Source organism: Lathamus discolor, chromosome 4 (assembly GCF_037157495.1).
Source record: "Lathamus discolor isolate bLatDis1 chromosome 4, bLatDis1.hap1, whole genome shotgun sequence".
NCBI lineage: Eukaryota > Metazoa > Chordata > Aves > Psittaciformes > Psittacidae > Lathamus > Lathamus discolor.
In genome coordinates, this window is record NC_088887.1 from 46,473,355 (window position 1) to 46,500,584 (window position 27,230).

At 40.3% G+C, this 27,230-nt stretch overlaps 2 protein-coding genes across 4 annotated transcripts in view; both read left to right on the forward strand.

Moving 5' to 3' along the window:
• The window catches only part of BCLAF3 (BCLAF1 and THRAP3 family member 3), a 35,409-nt gene extending 21,417 nt beyond the window's left edge, over positions 1 to 13,992 (forward strand). The window contains exons 10-12 of one of the 3 annotated variants that reach the window (XM_065677324.1): positions 2,857 to 2,952; positions 6,644 to 6,799; positions 9,030 to 13,992. In XM_065677324.1, coding sequence (XP_065533396.1) covers positions 2,857 to 2,952; positions 6,644 to 6,799; positions 9,030 to 9,059 — 282 coding nt within the window. In that variant the 3' untranslated portion in view covers positions 9,060 to 13,992. Of the gene's footprint in view, positions 1 to 1,877; positions 1,929 to 2,856; positions 2,953 to 6,643; positions 6,800 to 9,029 lie in introns of those variants that run through there. The other 2 variants (XM_065677325.1, XM_065677326.1) reach the window with 2 other exon arrangements.
• Positions 13,993 to 16,579: 2,587 nt separating this feature from the next.
• Positions 16,580 to 27,230, forward strand: part of SH3KBP1 (SH3 domain containing kinase binding protein 1) — a 233,384-nt gene continuing 222,733 nt past the window's right edge. The window contains exon 1 of the mRNA XM_065677327.1: positions 16,580 to 17,131. Coding sequence (XP_065533399.1) covers positions 17,128 to 17,131 — 4 coding nt within the window. The 5' untranslated portion in view covers positions 16,580 to 17,127. The remainder of the gene's footprint in view (positions 17,132 to 27,230) is intronic.

Genomic DNA, 27,230 nt, shown 5'->3' on the forward strand with positions numbered 1-27,230 from the left:
GTATCAGAATAGTACAGTTCAGGTGTGAGCACTGCTGAGCGACTTGAAAACTGTAAGGACTGTAACTAAAAGGCAGTGCTTGGAGAAACAATGCAGTGGATTTAAGATGTGGTTTGATGGGTTATCAGAATATTAATGTTGAGTCAACCACATCTTTTTACATAGGAAACATCCTAAAATGTATACGTTATTTGAGCAGAGCAATACATGGAAAAATTGAGGAAGAGTTTGAAATGTGAGCAAGAGCTAAGACTACTTGTTGAATAAGAAAGTCAGTTTTGTGGTTTTGCTCAGTATTAAAGATTCTTGGGTAGATACTGGTTCAGTTGGTTCCACAATCCAAGCAGAGCTCTCCAGTTCTTGTGGGAAGCTGTTTTATTCTGCAGAAGGTTAGCAGTAGTATGTTGTATTGACAAAATTGTAAAGATGTGGGAAAACACATGGAAAAAGTGTGCAGTAGACATCTTTTAACACTTTTACATGTGAAACTCCATAAACAGTTTTGAAAGCAAACCCTGCAAAATGCAAAACAAAACCTCTGATGGTCAATGCTCCTTTCAGGTTTATTTGTTCTTGTTTACGGGTAAATATTGAGAGAAAAGTATGCCAGAGAGCCGGGTTTCAGATGAGAAGCGTAACAGTGCCAAGGCTCAGAAAATATGGCAATAATAATAGTAATAATAGTATCTGACAGGAAATCCACTGCAGCATCTTAAATTGTAGCACAGGATTTAAAAAGAGAAGTAATTTATTGGGTAAATACTTGCACATTTTAATCTCTGTTAGTAAAATTTCTTTGTGGCTTTTATCACTGCTTGAGGAGCTGTGTGTATCAGCATTGGTAAAAGATGGATGCTCAAACTGAAAGTCAGATCAATAGATCGTATCTGATGCAAGGATGTTGCCTAATGTGCAAGCAGATAATACATTGGTCATATTAAAATGTCCTTACAGTGAACTATCAAAATGTGGTATTAACACCACTTTTTGCTCTTGTTAGCTGGATATTATTGGGGTTAAAATTAAACACAGAAATGGTGTTGACTTGGTTTGCCTGCTTTTTTGGTATGCCACGATAAACCAATATGAAGTTTTTAGTACAAGGTATGAGCACCTTTTACAACAGGCCAGTGAAGGGGAGTGCTGCTGGTGTTAATATTCAATAATTAGTGTTTCAGCTTAAACTTGAGAACTTGTGTCTTGAAGCTGCAAATGCCTATCGAGCCTTGATTGAAAGAAATGTCCATCTAGCCTTGCACCCTATTGACAGAAAATATAGCTAAAGAGTAGAAGACCCAGGATAAATATCTACTTGTACTTCCCCATATGTTTATTTTACTTAAAGCTTCAGGTTAAGGAAATTCCTGAAAAGTAGATTGCTGAATCTTTGCATCAAGTATTTCTAATGTTTTTGTTTCCATTAATATTCTTGAATCTTGAGGAAGGTGGGGGTGGGGAGGGGTGTATCCGCTGTTAGTTAAGATGAGCTTTGTTTTAATTCCCAAAGGTTTATTTTTGCTACAACAGGAAATTTTCTTGCTTATTTTTTTTTTCCAGCTTGCTGAATTCTCAGCTTTAAGGAGGAGTGTACTTCAACAGGGAGCTTCCTGATTTAATTATGTGTTATATGGAGAAAATTAATTTGATTTCATGGAGTGTCTTCGTACTGTTAGGAACTCCCAGCTCCCTGCTTATTCTAACATGCTTTTGCCTCTGTGTATATTTGTTACCTTTTTCTTCTTGGAAAAGCCATTTTCACTGCTTTGATCTGGCTTTATAAAGGCTTTCTTCCTCTCTTTTTTTCTTTGCTGAATGCTCTCTTGCCAAGGCATTTTAAGAAGCTTAATAGCTGACCTGTAGGCAATAATATATTTCAGAAATAAAGTGTTTTGTGCCACTGAAGAAAAAAAAAAAAGAGTTCAGCAGCATTGGAACACTTCTGTGATTATTCAGGAATGGGCCAGAAGCAATAATTTGCTGAGAGTTTGGTAGCAAGGCCATTCTGTCAGCATTAGGTAATTTTAATGTATTTATTTCAGTATGTAATGTTTGTGTAAATATTTATAATCATATACAATCATGGAGGATGGTATTTCAGCTGTGTGCTTCCTCCAGAGGTAGCTGTCATGGGAAAAGCTGGGAAAGGGCCAAAATATGCAGGTAGGACAGTGGCTGGAGGAGTGCTCTATTTTAGGCAGCCATGACTGTGTGCAGCTGTTCAGTGTGTTGACACACAACAATTTCCACTCCTCTGTGCAACTTGCTTTTGAAATTGTGTGTTTCTGTGGCATTCAAGTAATCTTCATATGGTCTCCTGTAATACAGAGTTAAAAGTAGAATCTTCTACGGACCAATATAATGTGTTACACATTCGTTATCTGGTTGCTGCAGTGATGTGCATAGTAACAGTGCATGTTGTCTGCTCTAAATATGCTAACCTTTGGTGACTAGGTGTTAACCAGGGATGTCCAAAGTACTGATCTTGTTGCCCTTATTCCTGACTATTATAACAGCCTGTCTGCCTCGCTTGCTGTGTGCCAATTGAGGCATCTGTTGGGGAGGGGGGCAGGGGAAGAGAACCTTGATTGAGTTGTTACCTGCTTAGATCTCTCCAAGAGGATGATATTGCAGTGGGATGGTCTATACTGTCTTTGGCTTCTGTAGGGTCTGCCATTGCTTCAGCCAGCCTGGACTCCAGGCCCTATGCTCTTGTTATTCTGGTTCCTTCAAAGTGTCATTGTGTCAAATGCTACAAGGTTGAAAGAGATACAATATTTGTTATTGTAACCTGTAAATTTTTTGTGTTTTCTTAAATAATTTAGTAACATTAAGCTAATAACTCTGTTTTCCTACTAGAATTCTTACTGTTCTTCAAAACCAAGTGATACTCACCCTCACAGACGCATTAGAGGACACCTTGAAAACACAGGACCCTTTAGAAGGCACTTTAAGGTACAGATCAGCTTTTATCAGATGTATGTTACATAAAATGGTGATTTGATCCTGTTGAGTTTGGTATAAGGAGACACATTTTTGAAGGTATTAAATGCCATGAAAAATAGTGGGAGACTTAGCTTTTTGTAGGTAAGAGGGCTGGCAGTGGATTGAGCAGGGTTGTCCAGTATTGTATCCATGCAGTTGAAGTAAGTTTACTGCAAAGCTGAGAATGAGAATGGCAGAAATTGGACAATGGCTACAAAGCTCATGTATCCAAAAAACTAAGCTGGTCAGCTTCCCGGTTTTTACCTGATGTGTGTTCATAAGCTTGAACTATTTCCCTAGACCAGGTTATGTTGCTTTCAAAACTGTATTACTGTTATTAACCCTTTCATATAGGGATTTTTGAGGTGCTAGTCTCTTGTGTATACCCTGTGTACTGCTATCTGTGCATTTAAAAATAAATTAATTCAAAACTGTGAAGCTTTGATGTTGGGGCTTCAAGGTGGTAAGGGGCTGCCAACTGTTCTTCTTCCTGGGGTAGCGCAGTGGCTTTCTAATACCTTTTGATTGTGAAATATATCATAGATTCAACAGAAAAAACAACAAAACACTCTTCTGCTGACAGTGGCATGCTATGCATGGATCCAGTTAGAGTGATTTGTATTAGAAAAGTAGTAGTCAAATCTAGAACAACTCACACTCATTTTCTACCATAAAATTACCTCTACTTATTTCACAGGTGTGTTCTGAAGAGTAAAATAATACAAAGAATAGCTAGTCATCTGTCCTATTTTGTGGGTAGTGAAGTCAAAGTGAAGCTTTGGCTAAGTTAGGGCATTTTGGATGAAACTTTGAAAAAGGGAACAGTGTAGGTGCGGGTGTTTTGCTGTAACTTTATGGTTTTTGTTTCTCCCCCCTCAGACTAAACATAAGAACTGTTGGATAAAAAGGCTTTCAGGTACTCCTATTTAGATATGCTTTGCCAGTCAGTCTTAGTCAGATAACTAAGCTATCACCATCAGAAAATGCTAACTTTATTCTGCTTAAAAAAAAACTTTTTCCAAGCTGAAGTTATCCAGTTTAAAGTGCTAGCCTGCTAGAACTATTTTAACTGTAGGGACATCATATAGCCTTTCAATCATTATCCCCTCTGTATTGTCAGCCTATGGGGAATCTATGGCACTGGCTGCCATATCATTTGAGGCAGTGTTGGTAGTTAATGTAATACAAAGAAAATGGAAGGCTGTCTTCATTTATATCAGCCTACAGTTTTCATGTAGATTATGCAAACATGGAAGTGTCTGCTTAAGTTGTTACTGCATATATATATATATATGAATACTGCCTGAATATTGCGGTATACACTAATCTGTCCCATGGTATTTTAATATGTGTGGGGAAAATAGCATATGCACTCATATTGCAGTTTGCATATGTGTATAGCACATTTATCATTACCATGGAAACAGCAGTGCTGATTTGACTTAATTTCATCAAGTTTTTTTGTGTTTTAATGTTCAATTTCCTCCTAAGTAACAGAGGGGTTTTCCTTCCCATGCTGTTGCTGACCCCTGCTTAGTAAGGTGATTTGACTATCTTCTACATTCAAGAGACTTTCTTGGCTGATTACTTAAACACACACAAAAAAAAACCCATCAAGCCCCTTTCCCCCTCCACCCAGTGCCATTCCCTGCATCCCCTTTCCGCTCTCATCCCCCTCACCCTAAGAAACACCAAACCATACCACATTTCTGCATGGTATATAAAATAAGAGCATTTTAACTTAAGAGGTAAAATAGGGGGTTTACTAATCACAGAATGGTTTAGGTTGGAAGGGACCTTAAAGATCATCTAGTTCCAACCATCCTGCCATGGGCAGGGATACCTTCCACTAGGCCAGGTTGCTGAAAGCCCCATCTGGCCTTTAATACTTCAAGAAACCAAACAAAACAAACCAAACAAAAAAGGACCTGTATTGTCTTTCAGTGTGTTAACTTTGTTATCTCTATGTTAAAGCTGCTTGTTCACTCTCCCCTCAGCTCCCTTCCTTCCACAGCAAGACGGGGGAGAGAATATGGAGACCAAAAGTGACAAAACTCTTGGGTTGAGATGAAGGCAGTTTAAGAAGTGAAGGAAAGAGGAAGTAAACAGTGACACAAAGACAGTCACTCACCATCTCCCACAAGCTGACTGATGTCCAGCTGGTCTGCAAAGCAGTGGCTACCTGCCCCTAACCCTTTCTGCTTGGTTTCTGTTGCTGAGCAGGGGGGGGGGTTGTATGGCATGGAATAGCCCTTTGCTCAGCTTGGGTCAGCTGTCCTGGTCATGTACCCTCCCAGCTTCTTGCCCATCCCTGGCCTACTTTGCTGAGGGTCAGAGTACAGGGAGAAGGAAGACTTGGTGCTGTGCAGGTACTGCTCAGAAATAGTACTAGTCACACCACTGGCGTGTTACCAGTGCTGTTCTAGTCACAAATCTAAAATGGGCTGCTGGGAAGAAAATTAACTCCATCCCAGCCAGACCCAGTGCAAGGATATCTATTTGCTCATATAGACTTATTTCAGAACTTGAGGCCATGGTTCATAGGTATTGTCATTGGCATTATTTATAAAATAGTCTTAATGTAAAACTAGATGTGGCTTTAGCAGACTTTTTCTGACTTTCAGACCAGAAGTTAACGATGTTTTCCACACACCTTATATTACTTCATTTTTCCTTAAGTGATATGTGCCTACATGTCAAATGTATATAGTGTTAACTTTCTCTATAGCTAGCTCTGTTGTACATTAATAATACTGCCATTCTCCTCCCTCCTCACTTAGGGAACATGTAGATACTTGATTTGAAACTTTTAAACTGTGTGTAATCTCTTCTTTTAGAAGATGAATGTATACATTAATGCTTTATGTCAGGACCACACTGGAAAACAGCAGTACTGGAAAGTTATGAGAAATTATGATAAACGGAGTAACAGCAGGGGGGGTTGGAACAAGATGATCTTTAAGGTCCCTTCCAACCCAAACCATTCCGTGATTCTTTGATTCTTAAGCTAAAGATTTTTGCTGCCTATTTTGTTGGATGTCTGAGTACTTAGGAATGAAAACTTTTAACTGCTTTGGTGAGTGTTGATTATGTTGTGTATTTATAATGCTGTTCTCCTGTGGCTTCTGCTCCTGGTCCCACACTGGGTTTGTTACAGTATTACAGTCTGGAGCTAACAGAAGCATAGAGCAATGAACCTATGTTCACACTGTAAGGTCTTAAAGCTATAGGAAAAATTTATAAACTTGACTGCTGTTTAGTATGACTAGTTTTAGACTCAACATGCAGGCCTGGCATCATTGAATTTGTTAGCAGTAGTGACGTGTTATCTTAATCTTTTTTGTCAATGCAGCTTTACTTTCATTAAAGTTTAAAAAAAAAGTGTTAAAATGTTGTACAATACATTTAGTTTGGGTTTTTTTATGAAGAATATAATTTCAGATGTTTTAAACAGTAAGTACATTACAGCAGTTCTTTGAGACACATGGTATCTAGTGGTCTGAGGACTATGAAATGGAAATAAAGGAAGAGGCTCTGTACTTGTGAATATGTACTTCCATTATTCAGTACTGTGCATGTGTATAACTGTAAATACAAACTGTTGAGTTTTGGTGCTCTCATTTTGCGTGTTTTTCTTTCCTCCCTTCCCCCACCCTTACAGAGCAACTTTGCAGATGGCCGTTTGCAATCCCATTATAAATCAGGCTTAGTACAGAAGGGTTTATATATTCAGGCTAAGTACCAGCGGTTACGTTCTGTTGGTGTAAGGGGATTTACCACTAATAAATTCAGAGATGGATTTTTGAGGAAAGAAAAGGTAAGTTGGCTTAATTTATTTTTCACTAAGCCAGTTATAAAATACGAATAGTGATATTATCCATTCCAATATTTAAATCCCCATGGAATAACTTGGATGGGATTTTCTGGAATATTGGCTCTTGTACTTTGCAGGCAAACTTGATTCTGCCCTCCTGTCTCCTCCATGTTTATTCTGTGGAAATCTGCTGAAAATGGTATCTGCAAATCAGAGATGGCCTCTGAAATTCTGCACTTGCCTCTGTTTCTGTGTTCTGTACTTGAGCTCAGTTGATCTCTCTTCCTATTGACAGGAAGAGAAAGTAGCACTCTATGTAAAAATATTATGTCTTAGGCTACAGTTTTAAATCAACATGAAGGGTATTAATAATTTTTTTACTATGTCTGTGTGCTTTTCCTCTTTATGTTACCTTAAATTAATCATGTGCTTTAAAGTACACAGTGCAGTGCTGTTCTGAATACAGCATCCTACATTATAAAATGTGTAAAATTCAGCTGCAGCTGAAATAATTAGGCACATCTGGTTTATGATACTCTTCAATTTGCAGTGTGTATGGGACAGTAATCTTGAACTACAGAGGAACTTTTGAATGCTATGAAATGTTACAGCTTTTGTGATGATCAGTAATTAAAACATTATAAATTCTTGATTAGAATCAATCAAGTATGATCAAAGTAGTATGAGGTTACTTGTGACAGAGAATTGGATTACATGACCTAACTAGCCCCCTGCAGTTCCGTGTTCCTGTGTGAATTCTTGTTTTGCAATTGTGTCGATCTATCTGCAAGTAAATACACTTGCATAAGCATTTGTAGTTGGATTAGAATTCAGCTCTTAGAGCTGTTTTCAAAAAACCTTAAGTTTACAGTCCCGTGGGCAAAAAAAAAAAAAGCAAAATGCCAATAACCCAAATGAACAAAGGGGGGGGGGGGGGTGTGGGAAGGGCAGAAAGAAAACCAAACACTTTGGACAAGGTAAACAGGTCACTTGTTACAAAAGTATACTGGCAGATGCCTTTACATTTGTGTGGACTCTCAGAGTTATGATCTCTGAAGGCTAAACTGAATTGGAATTAATGGAAAATAAATGAAGAAGGATTTTTTCAGAAAATTATGACCTTGTAAAATGGGCACAGAAGTGCCATGACTTCGTTGCAGTGAGTTTTTCCCCAATAATTTCCAATGTTCTTCTATAATTGGATATTAACGTTGTCTGGAACCAATAAAGCATGCTTAACACTATCTGGCTGGTGGAGATTATGATTTGAATTAGAGAAGCATAGTAAGATCTCAGTATTGATTTTTAGGCCTGATGAAGAACTTCAGTGTCTTTTAGCTAAAGTAAAATAAATCCTAAAGAATAAGTCATTTTCTTAACAGCATACTGATTGCTGATTGGCCAATTCTCAAAAAAAAAAACCCAAACTTAAAAAACAAAAACAAGATTCTAGCATTTGCTGTATTTTGCCAATTGTAGAATACTGCATCCAGCTCTGGGGTCCTCAGTACGGGAAAGACATGGACCTGTTGAAGAGGGTCGACAGGAGGACCACAAAAATGATCAGAGGGGGATGAAGCACCTTTCCTATGAGGAAAGGCTGAGAGAGTTGGGGTTGTTCATCCTGGAGAAGAGAAGATTCTGGGGAGGCTTTATTGTGGCCTTTCAGTTCTTAAAAGGGGCCTATAAGAAAGATGGGGAAAGGCTTTTTAGCAGGGCCTGTTGCAGTAGGATGAGGGTTTTAAATTAAAAGAGGGGAGATTCAGGCTGAATGTGAGGAAGAAAATTTTTACAGTGAGGGTGGTTAAATAGTGGCACAGGTTGCCCAGAGAGGTGGTGGATGTGCCACCCCTGGGGACATTCAAGGCCAGGCTGGATGTGGTTCTGAGCAACCTGATCTAGTTGAAGATGTCCCTGCTCATGGCAGGGGGGTTGGACCAGATGACCTTTGAAAGTCCCTTCCAACACAAACTGTTCTATGATTCTGTAACGATTAAAATTGTCCTTGAGGTTTGTTAAACTAGTCTGAACATGTTTATTTCACCCTTTTGAAATAATTATGCATATACATCCTTTAAGGCACAGTCTTTACAGTTATGATGTTTCAATCCGTGACTGATTTTTTTTTTTTTATGTTCCGTACTATCATAATACAGTATTTATGGAAGTTGGGAAGTTTTTTTCCACTGTTGCAACTTGAGAGTAATGTTTTTGGTTTTTTTTCTTTCTGTAGGGAAATTTAAATATTGCAACAGAAAGCTGAACTGAGCTGTGATCCTGAAGTTGAAACCGACAACAGCAAAGGGAGCATCTGTTCATTTTTTGACAGTGTTTTCAAGACTTAAAATAGGATAAAGGGGAACTAACCCTGTAACTTTCTTGATTAAAAATAACTTTATTTTTCAGTAGTGGAATGCTGCAGAACTTTTTTACAGTTTTAATAATTGCTTTTAAACTACAGTATTCAACTGAAGTACGTTTAGTTCATTTTGCATACCAGTGTCAAGTAAAGAAGTCATCAGAGAGAGTCTTATTTATTGAATACTTTTTCTCTAAGCATGATGTTACAGATGGAACTTGAGTTGTTATACCCAGAGGTTTCTATGTTGAAAGTTTCTTGCTTATGTAATAAAAAAAGGAGGAAAAAAAAAGTGCCTGAATTGTTTGGTAATAGCACATTAGCTCAGGATTTTCCAAGTAATGACCTTTTAGGTTGTGCAATAGATTTTACACCTTTGTTTAGCATTGCTGTGAACCAGTATTTTGTATTTCTTTAGTTTAATAATATACTTGGGTTTCTGATGTGTATATACATTTGTAAATTGTTAGAATGTTGGGACAACTTTCAGTATTTGATTAAAATGAATGGTAACAGGCAGGTGTGTAATGTACTGTAGCAGTAGCTTATAACTGCACTGGAAGCATGCTTGGGGTTGTTAGAGGGTTAGTTGGTCTGCATTCAAAATTATTGTCTCATTATCTTTTGGGGTATGACATTCTTGACCAAGCCACATGTTCTCTAATCTTTTTTGTCATAAATGATTTGGATTCTGAAATTGAGGCCTGAAGTATTTAATTACAAGAAAAACAAAAACTGTTTTTCTAAGCATGTCTTCTAAGAAAGCTGTTCATAACTGAAACTGCTTTAAATGCAGATAGCTTATTTTGCTCAGAATCCCAGTAATTCTCTGAAGTTTACTGTATTGCAATATTGCTGTGCTGTGTGCAAAACTCAAATAGATGGACATGTTTTATAAGCAGCTATAAACAATATTGTGCTTATTTCCTGTTTATAGCCTTTGCCTTAATATGTAATATATGATCGGGTTGTGTGTATGTATTACAGGTTTGTTCAGACTTTTCATTGCCAGTAAATTAAAGATGCAAAGCAAGTAGTTTTTAGAGATGTTCTTATTTAAGAAAAAAGCTGTTCACCATATCCACAATATATGCAGGCTGATGTATTTTCATAATTTCCAAGGCAGTGTTAGCCATCATAGAATGCAGGCTAGTCTCAGTTGTGGATAGTAGGTTGGAATTCTGATACTGGGTAGAAGTATGTTCAGAGAAAATGAAATCTGGATTTTGGATAGAAAGCCAGGCTGTGATTTCTGCATGCCTTCTTGTAATGTTTTTGCCACAATGCCCTCAGCAGAGAGGCTATTTGGAAGTGTAGGTATGGCTTGGATGAGCTAAAATAGTGTGATGTAAATTCTTCAGTTCATGGGGTGTACTGCTTAGTGTTCATAGCGAGTAAGCAGGCAGAAGTGTGCCACTTTCACGGATGTTATGGTCATTCAACAATAACACTGGATGATTGTTTCTAAACCCCAAATTTTCAGTTTAAATAACAATGATTCAGCTAGTTTTTCAGTAACTTTGACACACATACACAAGATGGGAAGCTAACTGAAAGGAATTCATTGGTCAAACTGAGGCAGGAAAATTTCCACAGATGATAAAATGTTTATTTATGCTGTCAGTAATAAATTGGGCAAAAAAATCTTGGGTAGATTTACAGGGAGACAAAAATAAGGGATTGAAACAAGGTTTAAGTGAGTCAATCCAAAGCAAATGTGGAGTAGCTGCAGCTGAGCAGCCTTTTGGCAGGGAAGTGCTGCAGGTACTCTGCAGATGAGGGCAGTTTGCCATCAAGCTATTCCTGCTGCTCCTGAATGTGCTAAAGCATTGTAAAACATGTAAAAAGTGAAACCATGTATGATATAGGATGAACTACTGAATCTATATTGTCTTGTTCAACAGGATACTACTGTTTCTCTAAGCTTCCTGCAGTGTTCTTATTAAAGCCTGGAAGAGAATTCATGGTTGAGCAAATGGAAAAGTGGATACATGAAGAAACTTCTGACATGGCAGTTTTGCTAAAACTGGTCAGAAGTAATGCTGAAGTAGTCAGACTTCAGTCAATTAATGCTGCTTTAACCAGGTTTAAAAATGTGGCTCCTCTCTGATTTTTGTGCTCTGTTACTTTACTTGTGCATGACTGGGTATCTCTGATTTGTTTTGTGTTTGAACAGTTTAGCTTTGTTTTGTATTTCTGCAACCGTGAGCGACATATTACAAGCAGGGTTTGTTGGCATGTTACTGACCTTGACTTGTCCCCCTACTCCTTGCCCACCCTTGGTCACAAGATGAATGTCATGATAAAATGTAGTAACTGTTTCAGTCGCTTTAGCTTTTATTTAATATGATACCATTTGCTCAAATCACATTATTTACTGATAACTTTACTTTGCTAATTCGGGATTCTGTCATAATAAAACTTCCTATATTTTATAAAAATCCTACGAAGGTTGAATTCTGTGACTGGTTTAGGTGTTAGAGGCATCAACTTTATCTGGTATGAGACATTGCTATGTAGATTTATCTTCATGAATTGGAGACTTGTGTCTGTATACTCACACAAATTGGCTTGTGTATTCTTTTAAGTACAGAAAAGTTCTGCTGTACTGGAATACGTTTGTTTGAGAGCAGTGTATTGAAGTTACTGATTGGGTTCTGAAGGTGCAAGAAAAGGTGTTAAGTAGAAGAAAGGTCAATTTACTTGAATAACTTGGTGCCTTTCTGTATTGTGACTGCATTGTAGAAAACACCTGTATAAAAGACTTAAGTAATATCCTGGTTATCACATTGTTTCTAATGGGAGCATGGACTGGTATTGGAATAACTACTCATTTAAATATGTGTGTAAGCCTCAGAAGGAAAACAGCGTTGCTTGTATTAGTAAAGTCTGCCACTGCATTTGCATTGGAAGGGCAACTTAAAAATGTGATTATCTAAGAGCTTTCTAGCTTTGTTTTATACTTTTAGAATATAAATATGAATTGTGTTTATTTTTGGTTGATTTGAAATGGCTGTTAAATGCTCATGTCACTCAGTTGTTCACATGAAATGTTTAATTGCTATCCAAAATGCAGTGGGTTTAATGACTAGAGTCTTCCTTGTGTCTGAAATAGTAAGTTGTGGTGTTAGCATTTATATTGATGATCCATTTAATCTCTACATAGGTTTGTTAGAATCCTCATTTTAAACTTTGTGATGGTGTGAGTTCACAAGGTTTACAGAATTCTGGGGCTAGTAAGAAGCAACACATTGCAAGGCTTCTACAAGCCTGCCTTAACTCTAGCAATTGTTTTCATGCTTCACCTTACCTGATGGATTTAGATGGTCTTGAGACCTGGATAGAACTGTCTCAACTCAGGTAACTGATAGCAGAGGATGGGAGTAAATTCAGCTGATCACCAATTGTGCTAGTGGTTTACTTGCTGCCTTCTCTCCCAGGGCCTCAGAGTGAAATGCTGAATTTTCTTTGTATGAACTTAGTTGCTTTAAAAACAAAAACTAAGATGACATTTTAGTGGCATTATAAAAGGTGGGGTTCTCAAAACTCAGAAAGTAATTTTCTGCCATGTCTTGGAAATGGATAGTCAGAGTTGCTTGGAGGAGAAGATTAAAGATTGTAGCAAAGAGGGAGTTGATTTCCATGTTCACCTTAGAGACTGAAAATAGAGGGAGTTCTTTAACTTCCATGCTTTCCAAAGGGATCTTTTCCTATGCTGTGTAGAAACATGTCTCTTGCCTCTCTTTAAGTATTTGAACAGCCACCTGCAAAGTTTTCTACAGGAGAGCTCTCTAGAAGAAAGACTTTAGACTGGCATCCGAATGAACTTGGGGGCGAAGGGACGCTTCTGCACATTATTCTGACCCTTGACAGGCTTCATTCCATTGCTGCAGGATTTGAAGATACCAGGTTCTTCAGCCTCCTTCGGAAGGAAAAAAAAAAAAAGGGCAAAAAAAGCCATTTCAAGATCATCAAAAGCCTACTTGTAACACTCCTTAATAGACCTTAACAATAGTGATGAACTTTTAAAGAGTGCTCTGTTTCAAGCTTGGTGAGCTAAATTTTCAGTGTTGAGAGCAGAGAAAACTGCTGTTGTAACACCTGCCCTTTCTTTCCCTGCCTGATGGGTTTTGTTGTTGGGAGGGGGTTTTGAGTGGGTATTTAGCCACATGGCTTAATAGCTCTATGCTGCTTGCCACTTGAATACGGTTTTCTTCTGTTCACTGTTCATTGCTCTGAATCTTGTGCAAGCGGTCTAAAGCTCATGTTGTCTTTTAATATTTCATTTTCTGTAAATGTAGATGGCTTTCATTTCTTGATTGGCTTCTCATACCTTTATTGTTGAGGGAAGAGACAGAGTGGAAGCAGTTGTTTGAGTATGCTCTTCATGGAATAAGAAAGCCTCATTATTTTGTTTAAGAATAGCAGGAATTTTTTCCCCCGCAGTTGAATGAGGATGTGGACTGATGTCCACTTGTAAGGAATATATTGGTGTTGATGTTATTTATACTGTAGTTTCACAAGGACCTTCTAATGTGTGTATGTGCACGTGTGTACACATACAAACACAGTATTGGAAACCTTTAATGTAATTATTTCTAAGTGTGGATAAGAAATGACATTTTTAAACTACTGAAGATGGAGTTAAATGCAAATGCATTTTAAGTCTGTAGTCTTTGGCGTCTATAACGGTGCTTTTGACAATGTTATTCCATATCTAAAATCCTCATTCATAAGTATATATTAAGATGTAGGTATGTTTATATGTATGTTTAACATAGTTTATATAAAATCAATGTAAATCTTGTTTCTACAGACAATAAATGTTTTCACAGAATTTTTACTTCGGTGATTTGATTCAGTAGTTATTAATGTTTGGTGTAACTTTCAGAGTATTTTACTTGATCTGTGTAGCCACTGAATTTTTTTTTTAGTATAACTTATGCTTATATAACTTACTGAAGATTGAAGTATTGATTCACATTTTAAGCATGCTTTTTTTGGCTAAAAGCAGCTGCTTTTCTAAAGACACAAAAATATGATTCTCCCCTCATTACTGGCAGAGAATAGATGCTGTGTAACAAAATCTGTGAAAGCAGGTATGTCTTATCTCCTCCATGGCATTCAAAATCATTATCATCCCTGCTGAATTCTGATTCTTGCCCTGTAAAGGGCAACTTTGATAATGTGTACATTCAATAAACCAGTATGCATTTTTAAGAGGTCCATTAATACTGTATCATCTGTACAAGGTGAAAACAACAGTGTTAGTACTAAGAACCCCTAATAGAGTGGAGGGAGAATAAGGTGAAGCTAGAAGAGTAAGACACTTGTATTTTAATTAAAGAGTTAAATTTCCCCATTATTTACTTAAACTTGCATAATCCAAATCTGTCTTGCTCTTCACTTTTTTTTTCTTTATATTAAATTCTCTTAACCTGGTTATTATCCTTGAGCTAGGTAGTACAGCAAAACTCCATGTGTAGTAAATCTGCTGTGATGTAGAGTAGCTACAGGGGGAGGCATTGTTACTTCTTTCCTTTCAGGAAAAAAAGTTAAAATACTTGAGGGGAAAGTAATAATCATGCTTCCCAACTATTATACTATAGTCTTAAGAAGTGATGTAGCTGATCATGTTCTGAAGTGCATGTCACTTGAGAATGAAGTTGCTAATTTGCATTGATACCACATTAAAACCATGTCTTTAGCTTCTCTGAGCAATTTCTTAACAGGTAAAGAGAAATTTCTTTTCTAAATGCCATCATGATGTGTATTCATTCAACACACACCCCCCACACCCCACCCCACCCCCCCCCCGTGATGTTAGTTTGAAGCCCCAGCTGAGGGGTAGGCTCTACATGAACACCAGTCCTACAGAAATTCTTTGGCTTATGAACAATGGGAATCTAAGTATTGGAAGTATTACAACAGTGCTCCCCCCAGTTTACGATGAAGTTTTTTCCACTTTCTGGGAAGGACAAATGCTGTACTGTGTTACTGCTTTACTTGAGAAAGCAAGGAGCTTCCCATACATGAATTTTTAGTGACAGTTGAAATTGGGAGTCTGTTAGAAATAACCATCAAATTGGCTTTCTCCAGGGTATTGTGATAAGATTACATTGTGTTACTCCTTATCACTTTTACTACCAGCCTTGAAGAGTTCCTACAGAAATAGTGCTATTGGTATGTACCAGGCTAACTTATTCAGTTATACCACTTACTCCCTCTTAAACTGTGAAACTGGAGCCCTGGAAAGCCAACCTTCATCTAAAATTACCATACTAACAGCAGAAATATCTTCCGTCTCGACCGTGGTTGCATCAATTCTACTTAACCAGAATAAAATAACATGTCAAGCTGACTTCACAATTTCAGCTACTTTGTCATAATGCTGAAGTAAAAGCTGGTACTTCGGGTTACTTCCCAGAATTAATCCTGTAAATTTTCCAAGTAATAGAGGTCAAATGCCTTTATGCAGTGACGAATGGTGGGTGGATAATGCCAGTTTTCTGTCTTCATACCCAAACTACCTACCTGAGGTTCAGCCAGGCTTTTTTGCTCAACCTTTCATTAATCTCGAAGGTGCTTGTGCTGTAGAAGATGCTACCTATACTTTATCTTTTATACCAGGTTACAATTTCTTGTATGTTCTTCCACTCTGCTACTAGTATAGGTTTTTTATTCTGGTAGTCTTCACCTGTGTGAGGACTTGCCTCTGAAGAATACTGCTTGGCCTCATCAGGTGCTTTTCTATCCAGAAGGGTTACTGATCTATGCAAACGGCTCTCTCTCTTGCCCAGCTTTATTGCGGCACGAGTTTCCCATCTTCCTGCAGTACCGAAAAGAACAGTCAGCTGCTCATGTGCGGCTTCGCTTCCCCCCCCCCCCCCCCCCCCGGACCACCCCCCCAAAACCCCACTCTTCATTTCGTCCTCTAGAGGCAAGCGTGTAAAGGGGGGGGGGTGGGCTTCCCTCACGGCCAGGGGCACCTGCGGGAGCCGCCGTCGCATTTCGCAGCCCCTCCGAAGGGAGAGCCCCGAGGCAGGACAGGGCACGGCCTGCACCAGGTAGCGGCTCCTGGGTATAGGATCCTGAGGTACCCGCCTGTGCCGCTGCGCGGGAGCGGCCGCCCACCCCCGGAGACAGTGCCCGGAGCCCACGGAGTCCTCTCTGCTCCCCAGCACCGAAATAAGGCGAGCCCCTTCCCCTCCCGTGCCCCGCCCGAGCTCCCGGTGCCTCCCCGTGCTCTCCCGCGGGCTCCTGGCCGCAGACGGAGGGAGCCGCCCCTTTCCCCCACCGGGTGCGCCGCGGCACCCCTCTCCCCCGGCCCGGCCCACCCCAGCCCCCGCTGGGGATCGCTGCTCGCTTCCTTCCTCTCCGCCCGCCCTCCCCTGCCGCCGCTCCCGGCGGCCCGAGGCGGTGCAGCGGCTCTGGCGCAGTCTCGCGACACTTCCCGCAGCGCCTGAGCCGAGTCGCCCCGCTCTGCTCGGCTCCGCTCGGCAGCAGCAGCAGCCGCCCGTGGCGTGGAGGGCTCCGGCTGCTCGCTCCTCGCATCCTCGCCGTGCCGAGTGCAGCGGCGTGTCCCGCGGCTCGGCAGCCTGCTCCTCTGGGCGCCCGAGCTCGGCCGCGCTCTCTCGAGGGCTGCTGTGCCCGGCGGCAGCGGGGACCCAGGTGGCTGGCAGGAGCTGAAAGCTGAGCCCTCTCTCTCGCTTCGTTCCCTTTTTTCCTTTTTTAATACACACGATACTTATGCCGGGGGAAGCCGAGGTGCTGCTGCTAACAGGACGTGGAATGCAGCCCGGCTGCAGCGGGTGCTGAGAGCGGCGGCCGCCGGAGGAGGGAGCGGCTCTGTCAGCCTCTTCTTCCCGCGGCGGCTGCTCGGCTCGGGCTGTCTCTCGCCCCCTTCGCCGTGGCAACCCGCCTCAAACTTTCAGCCTGTTTCCGCCGCCAGGGAAAGCCCAGCTCGACATAAATGGGTGAGTTCTAGCCGCCGGCTCCGAGTTGCCGGTACTGTGGAGGCTGCTCAGCGGGTGGGGTGCGTACCGCTGCCGCGACGGAGGGCCGAGGGGGCGGTGGGGCGGGAGCTGCCCGCCGCCAGCCTTCGCTCCTCCGCCTCAGGGCTTTAACTTCTCCTCCCCTCCCCCGGCGGAGTCGGTAATTGTTTTCATGTGACAGGCAGAGAGGTCGGGGTTTGCGGCGGCGGGGCGGGGGCCGGGCGCCCCTCGAGGCTGCCGCGGTGGGCGATCCCGAGCGGGGCTGATGGGGTTGCGTGCCTCTCTTCCCGTCGGGCACAGCCACCCCTGGCAGCCTGGGGTGTGGTGGGGCCGAGCGAGCATAGAGAGCGGGGTCCTCGGCCCGGGCGCTCAGGTTGTGCTCTTTCTGCTTGAGTGCAGAGCCGAGGGGCAGCGCGGGGCGGCCGTTGGGACGTGCTGCACCGCCCCGCCCCGCCAGAAGGGGGCGGCAGTTGGGGCCGTGGCGCCGGGGGCGCTTGCGTTCGGCAGTCTCTGCCCGTGAGGTGGCTCCCGCGGACTTCGGGAAGAGGCAACGCCCGCTTGCCCAGCCCGGGGTGGGCAGCGCCCGCTACCTGTGTGTGGGGGGGTCCTGGTCAGCGGGAGGGGTGATGACGGGAATGAAGTGTCCTATTATGCGGGGCGAGGCGGCGGCGGTGCCAGGCGCGGGCTGGCTGAGCGATGCGCCCCGGGGCATCGCTGGAGCGGCGCTGGCCCGCAGCTCCCTCTGCCCAGCGCTGTGCCCGGCGGAAAATGATGTCTCGGAGGGAACAAAAGAACCTGCCTGCTGTCGGTAAGCAGCCCTGGGTGTACCCACTGGCCGCCGTGCGAAGGCGGTGGCGAACGGTGCTTCAAAATACCGGCGTTCAGATGTCCTCGGCTGCCCGCTGTATTCACGGTAGCAGAAATGCCGCTGGACTGTGGGAGACCCTGACAGCAGTATCACCAAAACGACTAAATGTAATGCCTTACGTGGCAGACATTTTACACATTTGTTGTAATACAGTGACATTGGGAATACCTTAGGGAAGAAATCGTCCCTTTGTTCTTTGAGAGGTTACTTTGCAAGATATTATCAAAGCGATGTGCAGCTCCTGTACCTGCATGTTACAAGATTAAGTACTAGCTTTCCAATATTGACTTTCAGTTAGTTCTCCAATTCAGGCTGAAATGCATTCATCCCTATGCAGGTCATTCAGCTATATTGATCAGGGTGAACTCTGATACTGCTGACAGTAGCCCAGCAGCCCAGACCACCACACTTAATTGTAGAGAGCATTGTAGAAGACTCTGTTAGGGTTGGTTTGCCTGTGTTGGTTAACACATCTCTCCCAACTTCGGTCTTCTGTACCAACAGATAAGATTTTAAACATAGCTGCTTTAATGAGAAGTAGGGTTTGTAACTGCTGAGCTGAGCAAAATCTGTCTTCAGTAAGGCATGTCACTAGAATTATTTTTTTTTTTAATTATTACTGTTATTTTCTTATCCTCTCGTAGTCCATTTATTCCATGTCAACTTTGTATTGTGATACAGTAAAACTTTTCTGATTTCTGATTAATCCATACTCCAAATATTACCCTTTTTTAGCTTCATGGTACAAAAGATTAAGGAAAGCAAAAGACCAGTTAGGTAACTTACATTGATAGAGCTCTAGGAAGGTTTCTGAATACTGTAACTTAGCAGTGAAGGCCATCTTTTTCTCTTACCCACCCTTCCCTCCCCTGGGCTGGCCATGATCGTACACATCTGTCTTCTTTAAGACTCATTTGGATAATGACTTTCCCAAATAGTTGTGATTTAGTCAGACTTCTTTTTGAAAAATGGGAGTGGAAGGAAGGTAGATATGGTTTAATTTTTGTTTATATGTTTACATGGTAAGTGATTATTGTAGTTTAAAAACAAATGGAGAAATTGTGCAAGGAAGTGAAGATAGGAGTAGTATGAAAGGCAAATCTTTATAGGAGATAACAAATCAAACTAGAGTTTTATTAAAAAAAAAAACTAACGTTGTTAGCATTTTTGAAAGATATTTCAGATGCAGAAGAGAATAAGTGAATTCTTTGTGTACACACTGTGAAGTTTTCTTGTGTTTTATTTTTAAATTACTTGTATGCCTTCCATTTCAACCATTTATATTTTCTATATGGAGCTGCATATTACTATTAGTCCAACACTGTGCATGCGTATTTTACACATCTGTGTATATTGTAGTTCAGCTTTTCATTAAAGCTTTTTCACAGTATGTACTCAAAACCTTACAAGAAATACAGCTTTATCATGATGTTTTACGAGTTATTGTATGACATTATAGGTAGAGTACCTTAAAGTGAATTAATTTACACTTGGAACGGACTTCTGAAATAATGGTGGTAGTTCTCTAAATGTAAAAGGGGGCAAGGCAAATATCCTGAAGGTAATTGTGAATGCAGTGGAACAAGCTTGGTCCCCCTCCTTAAATGTCTGAGAAATGAAGAGGTGGTGTTTTGTGGGGACTTGCATGTGTGTGTGGGTTGTTTGGTGCTGCTTTTAGGTTTGATTTGTTCTCTCTTTTTCTAAGACTACTTAGAATTGCACATGGTAGGAGAACTCCTCAGTCTCAATTGCAAGAGCTTTTAAAGCCCACAAATCAGACTGTTCTCCTGAAGTTGGAGGTCCAGAAAGCAAAGTAAGAAGAAGGCATGGTGGCTACTTGAGGAATAACTGGTTTGCAATGTACTGCTTATCAAATTTGGAAAATGAAAAATTTGGGGTACAAGTCTAGAGAGCAGTGTTTAACTGCCATCACCACAAAACAACTGATGTGTAGCTGCTTGTGCCAGTTGAGACACACCTTCCAACTTCCACTGTAGATGAAGGCAGAGCCTTTTCCTGCAGCGCAGTCTTTGCTCACCTTCAGAGCACAGTTTGGTGCATTAAAGGAGGTATGGATCTGTATAATAATACCAGTATGAAGCTAAGCAGTTGAAGCAGCCATCATAGTGCTTGTAAATACTGGGTTATAAATAAGCCCTTGAATCATCAATATTTTTTTTATCTTAGTATTTTTCACGGTAATGTTTGAGCTTTTCTGTTAGTGAAGGGGAAGAGAGGACACTTTGCTTTTGTTTACATGAAATCACAGTGATCACCTCTGTTGTTGCCATAGTTAGGAGCTTGGCTCCAGCTACAGTCTTGTGCCCTTTCAACCAGTCAGATTACTGATACTGGCAGACAGCTATTGTCTGCACAGTTTTACTTTAGTGATTGAGAAACATGCTTTGCTGTGAAATACCACAGCTAGTTTGTACACACCAAAGGAATGTTATGTCATGAAGTAATGCAATCAAAAGAATCTGTGTGAGAGGCTGGTATGTTCTGTTCCAGTTGATATCCCTTTTTGCGTTTTCCCCCTGTTAGTTATCTTTATTTTTTCCCTTTCCGTATTCTCCTCTGCCCCCTGCCCTCAGCTTCTGCTCTGCTTCCCTCATAAACCCTACCTTTTTATCTTTCCCGCTTTACTTCTCTTTACACGCTTCAGACATGTCAGTTCCTCTTTCTCCCTCTCTCTTACCGAAACATCAACAGAGGGAGCACTCTGAGCACACTTCCTGCGTGTGGTGCCACACTGACCTCCAGCAAGCAGGAGCTGTGCTTGCATCAAAACTTCCGCTAGGCCCTGAGGTATGACTTGGAGAACACTCACTGCAACAGGAGCCCTGGGGAGTTTATCTGGTAGACTCTAGTAGCATTACACTCTTGTGTAAAATGAAGTATTTTTGAGGCCTAAGCTTAGCAGAAGTTTTATAAATCACAGGTGGTAGTTGTGTTTGTGGTTCTTCACTACTCTGACAAATTTGAAGTTCTCTGCCCAAAATGGTGGAGAGTTTGGATCCTTTCAGCAAAATAGCTGCGAGATGTTTTTAAATAGGAATAGCATGTGTCCTTCTTGTCATTGTTGAAAACAGTTGAACAGTTTCAGCTGAATAAGGAAAAATCGCAAGAAAAATTATTAGCATGATTTTTTTTCATTTCTATCTTTCTTTTTCTAAATAAGGTTTTAAGCAGCTGTAAAGTGGCTTTATAGAGGAAATGTTGCATAAAAATCCTCCCCAACCTGTATAAAGTCTTTGTTTTCCTCCTCATATGGGGTGTTATTAATTTTAATTCTTTTGTTGTCATTGGTAGGTTTGTTTCTCACAACAACGCGGTTGCATTGGAGCTGTTCAAGATCACATTTCCAGTTGTTTGGTGACAATATTGTATAGCCTGTGAATGTCTTAATGATCCAAGTTCAAGTGCAGTTTTCATAAACCGTGATAAAATATTTTCAGTAACCTATATAAAATACCATACCAAAAAACCTGGCATGAGGCTATTTTTCCCTAGCAATCAAAAAATAATGACATTTATGTTGTAAAAGATTGTCAGATGTGCCTTCTGAACGAAACAAGATAGGGGTTAGAAATAAAAAGTATAACATAGATACATGTGGGTATATGTAAAAAATTTTGAAAATATTTTCTGATTTTGCAGTCTGTTTTGTACGTTGGTATCTCTCCTGTTTACTCCTTTCTCAGTGTCTACATTACAGTTGTTTTTTTAATAGTAATTGTTGCTTTTGGATCAAAAAGTGTGATAAAGAAGTGATACTTTAAATAGAAGGTTTCTTAAAGCCACAGCATTTTTGCTCCTCTTTGTGCTAATCAAGGGTTCCTCTGTAGAAAATTATGGTAGAGCTGCTAGAAAAGTTGTGTTGGATTTGTTTTTTTTTTTTTGTTTGTTTGTTTGGTTTGGTTTTGGTGTTTTTAACCTACTTAGTTTTAAAGAATTATATGTAATAATTAAAACGCTTCCTTACGAAGCAGTTTTATTGTGCTATTAATGCAGAGTGCATACATATTTCTGTTTAAACTGCTACTAATGCAATTGATACAATTAGTCTGTAATGTGATTCAGATTTGCTTCTTTGGTAATTGTTATTCACTGGATGTTCGAGGTTTCTTTCTTTTTTGAGAATACTGCTGGTAATCATTCTAGTAGCAGTGTATGAGAATTCATATAGCAGATCAATGTTGACCTTGTAGATAATGCATTGATTCCTTCCCCACCTGAAGGGGAAGAGATGCATGTGTTAGGAGGAGAAAAAGGAGACCTTGGTAATGTTAAATGAGTAGCTGAAATTTAAGGTCTGAAATATTAGAGGTCACTGAAGTGCTGAAGGGCAGGTTAGTCCTGACGGGATCAAAGGAGAGAAAACAGCCACAGAGATGGTAACTGTTGTTTTGCTCTGATACTGCTGTTACAGAGCGAGAATGTAAAAAATGGTGATGGATTTTGTATGGTTCCTGTCTGTGGCTGGTTTGTTTCGTTTTTTTTAAATCACAGAATACTAAATCCTGGACCCAGGGAGTGGATGTTTTCCCTAGATGTAAAAGCATGAACTAGCTTAAGGGCATATATGAGTTCTGTACACTGCGGAATGATGAAAGAATATATTAGGGGAAGGGATCTAGAGAGGAGGTGAGTATCAAGATTCAGTAATTCAGCTAATGTAAAAGTAATTGCTGACAGTCTGCTTCACACAGAGAGGAAACAATAAAAGCTTTGAGTCCTTGTATTTGAGAGAATATGCAATGCTGTAGCTCAGTAGTCATGGATTGTATTAGCAAATGGAGTTGACTTCTCCCCCGCTCCCCTGCTTTTTATTATTGATAATTGAGAAGCATCAGTAGAAAACAGCTCTTGAGAAAGCAGTGGTAATGTCCACTTAAAAGCTGTGTGGCAAGATGATTGTTGTGTCTCAGCTATGCTTTGTTCCTAACATAACTATGCCTTAGAGAAAGGAGCATCCTGGATCATGAGTGGTGGAAGGGGAAAGGATGTCTTTGTTCTCATTCCACTGGGGGTGTTGTTGAGAATTTGTATTTCTGGTTTAGGATGAAGAGTTGTCTGTAGTCTGAGATCAGAAATTACATCTGTGATGAAACAATTCTCTTTAACAGCAAGGATAATGTAGTACAGAAAGCTGAGCAGCTGTATGAGGAAAAAAATCTTCCCAAATTCTAATTAATCCATAGTGTCAGTATAAAAAGGTGCCTTTTGAACTCTACCTTTGAATTTTATTAGAAGTGTTGTATGGACGGAAAATGTTTTTTTTTATTTCCTTCTCACTCTTTCCTACTGTGCAGCTAAATCACTTCTGACAGTTGAAACCAGCTCACACCAAACCCAGTGTAAGTCTATTCATTTATTTGAAGACCAAAGTCAGCACTGGTGCACAACTCCGCAGGGAACTAATGCTTTTTAAAAAATGTCAGTGTAGATTTGTTGCATGTGTTGCAAGTCAAGGCCCAACTTGATCCCACAGCAAGGGAGTTGGACTAGATGATCTTTAAAGGTCCCTTGCAACCCAAGCCATTCAAAATGATCTATGAATATTTAATTAGCTTTCAATGATCACACTGCTCATAGTTAAAATTTTAGAGTTTTGTGTCCCACAAGTAGTTTGTAATAAGTGAATTTGTGACTTGCCTTAAAACCCCCACAACTAACCGAGAAACCAACCAAGCCCATCACCCCAACACAGCCAAAACCCCAGCAGTTAAAAGGTAACAGAACTATTAGAGTATATCTGCACATGTGCATAACTTCTCATTTTTGAGCCAAATGTAAAACCATTCTTTGAAAACTCTCACCTCATGTTGGCTAGTTTGGTTCAGGTGTCCTGTCTCTGCTCCCTCCTGGCTTCTTGTGCCCCTCCTCACTGGAGGAAAAGCTCTGGTCAGGGTAAGTACTACTTAGCAATAGCTAAAACATGGGTGTGTTACCAGTGTTATTCTCAGACTAAAGCCAAAATACAGCTCTGTACCAGCTTCTAGGAAGAAAAATAACTCTATTCCAGATGAAACCAGGACAGGTTTAAAGCGAATATGTCCTCTGCCTGTGGTTGCTGGGTCATCCTTACCCCTGGCAAGAAACATTTTGAGTAGTCTGGTAACTTGGCAGAGTGGACTTTCCTCCCCTCCCCATGATAGCCTTATGCAGCATTGAAAATTTTATATCCATGTGGCAGATATAAAACTGGCAAGCAGCAAAGCAGCAAGACCTCAGCTTAATTTTTCAGTGTTTTTCTCATTCCTGCTGTTCTTTCTGTGAGGTCTCACTGAGCTCTTACTGGGCTGTTAATGCTTTTCTGTTTATTTCCCACTGTAAAAGGTCACACCAGGAACTGCAGTGTGTCCAGAAAAAGATATGTTTATTCTGGGGTTTCATTATAACAAGGTTTAAAAAACTTTTTTGCTGTCAAATTCAGAATGTATGTAAAAGTGGTTTAGCTTTGGCCTTCTGTTTCCAAATGTAAGGATTAATGACCTGCTTTGAAAGAGTGGTGATGCTTATTTATAAACATTTGAATGTTTCACGGATGAGATTGATTTTCTAGATATTTTTCTTTTTTATCAGCCATTTCCTATGAATGTGTCCTTATTGTCATCAAGAGCTTTATGGAAAAATATTGTATCAGGACCTTTCACACTGGGCAAGACTATCGTAATATCCTATGAAGTAGTCTGAGTACTATATTTCAATGTGACTGTGGAACTGCTGCTTTGAATACAAATATCCAGCTTCTAGAATCATAGGATCAGAATGGTTTGGCTTGGAAGGAACCTTAAAGATTGTCTGGTTCCAACCCCCGTAAAACACTTAGAGGGATGGGGCATTCACAACTTCTGGGGCAACCTGTTCCAGTGTCTCACCACCCCTCATAGTGAGTTTCTGCTTAAATTCTTAGATTTAAAAAATAAACACACAAACCAGACACATCCCCTCTAACAACTCCTACCAAAAAAACCGAAACCCCAGAAGAGCCTAGCTTTGTTCCCATCATCTTTTAAATGACTGGGCAAAGGGAAGGAAAGGAGAAACATGCAGAGAGGAAAGTCCTCAAGTCAAGGTTAAGCCTGAGAAGCCTTGCTTCAAGTGCGTGACTGAGCAGCTTGTGACAATGGATATCTCTGAACATCTGAGAGTGTGCACCAGTATTTCCAGGCATGGTATGGTCCAACTCACTTGGAAAAGAAAATTGCAGCATGTAAAGGCTGGCCTGGTAGCAAGAAATGTGTGGAACTTCATTTGCTGATATAATGGAAATTTAAATTCCAGTTCCAAAAGTGTATGAAAGATGTCTGCAGATTTTATTTGCCCTCATGATATTGAAGATTTTTTCCTTAATGGCGTGTGCCATGCTTTATTCTTCAGTTTCAGTTTTTGTTCTAGGAAACCTCAACCTGCCAACAGTTGTTGAAAGCACTGGCTTGGTAGCTTACAAACTTTGCTTTTTTTATATCTGTATTTTTAGATTGCTTGTGGGAAAGAAAAGGTTAATTGCTATGCAGTCTTTAAATCTAGAGTGGGTTCAGACTTAAATAGTTTGATACTAAGTCAAATGGTGTAAACTTCCTTCAACTAGTATATTTGAATGCTTTTGATACAGTTCCCTGCTTTTTTGTGTATTTGTGCTTCTTGAAATTGCGCAGGTAACATTTAAGCTTGATCTCAAGATTCTAAGCCATTTGCTGCATTGAGCTGATCATGTAACTAGTTCAGTCATTAATCTCAGTCTGATACCACTGGATATTTTTTTCTTGATTTAATTGTTATATTCTGTATTCTCAATGTTAGCAATGTGTTCTTTGTAGCTATTTTTGTTAGTAAATTTAACAACATAGTTGAATTTTCTGGTGACTTATACAGGTTATATATAAGCTTAGCTTATACATTTGACCAGCTTCTCAACTGCTTCTTTCTTTTTGTAGCAGTTTATGAGTTTATTGGACATCGCCAAGTTTAGCTATCTGCATAAAGCTGCTCCAATTTTATAGAGGTGGCATGTATTTAATAGAGGGATTTCTGAGAGTAGTTAATCCAGTTTAGTCAATCCAGTTTGGTTAACTGCCATTTTGTTGATGAAGGTCTCAATACAGCAGAAAAAAAGTACCTTCTATAACTTTATCCTTGCTTGCTTGAGCGCTGCTGTAGACTTAAATTGAGTGTCCTGTGTTAAGAAAAGAAATGCACCTTGGAACAGGCAACTGATTTGTAAAAGTAACATTCTCTCTTTCTGTTGCAAGAGAGTCTTTCAACTGGGAGAGAAATCTTACTGCTACTGTTGCTGTCATCTTTTGTTATAAGTGTTTTTAATGTTCATCTGCCTGGGCAGCTGCTGGTTTCTCAGTCCTATAATCTCTTCTAAAATGGGAAAGATCTTTATTTTCTTTGAAACTTTATATTAAAGTCTCTGGTATCTGCTGGTCATTTCATTCATCAAATACCTTTATTTAACTGCATTTAAAACTAGTTGAAATACTCTTGTCAGTTTGACCACTGAGCTCAGCTTGAATGGTCTTTGTTCTGTCACCTCATACTGCCTTTCAGAATTGCTTGCTTTGATTTGCGTGCTACTTATTTTAAAGACTACACTATTTTGTGTGTGTGAAGCACCTATAAATAGTGCTTTTGATTATCTGCCATTTCACTTATCTGACTGTGGTTCATGGAAGATTGAGATAAGATGCCATCTGGTTCATGATGAACTATGGTCTGACAATTTGAAGTTGTCTGCACTGGTTCCAGAGTCATGAGGGATCTATTAATATATATTCCTCCACAATATATTTGATAGTTTGTTCACAGTTGAGCAGAGAACAGTCTTGTTTGTTCCAGTGGTTCTCATTCCTTCACCTCATTCTGTCAGAAAGGAGTTGCTCCTCTTCCTATCAGTTAGAGATTTGCATGTATTCAGCTTTTCTTATCTTTCACCTGTCTTTCAAGTGCACTATTTCTCTTTTTAGGAAACTTTCCTGTATGCTTCACTTACATAGTCTCAAAATTCCCTATGATGCAAAGATATGCAGAATTCTGAAGGCAGTCTGGTGTGGAACACAGGAAAATTGTGAGTGGTCCTTTATTAATTTTGTTTCAGAATTAGGGAAATAAGAAACTTTCAGCTGGTTTCCCATAAAGACTATGTCAGGAAGGAGAGGAACTGGCTGTCTTTTAGGGACTGTTGCTTTAGGCTGCTGAGTT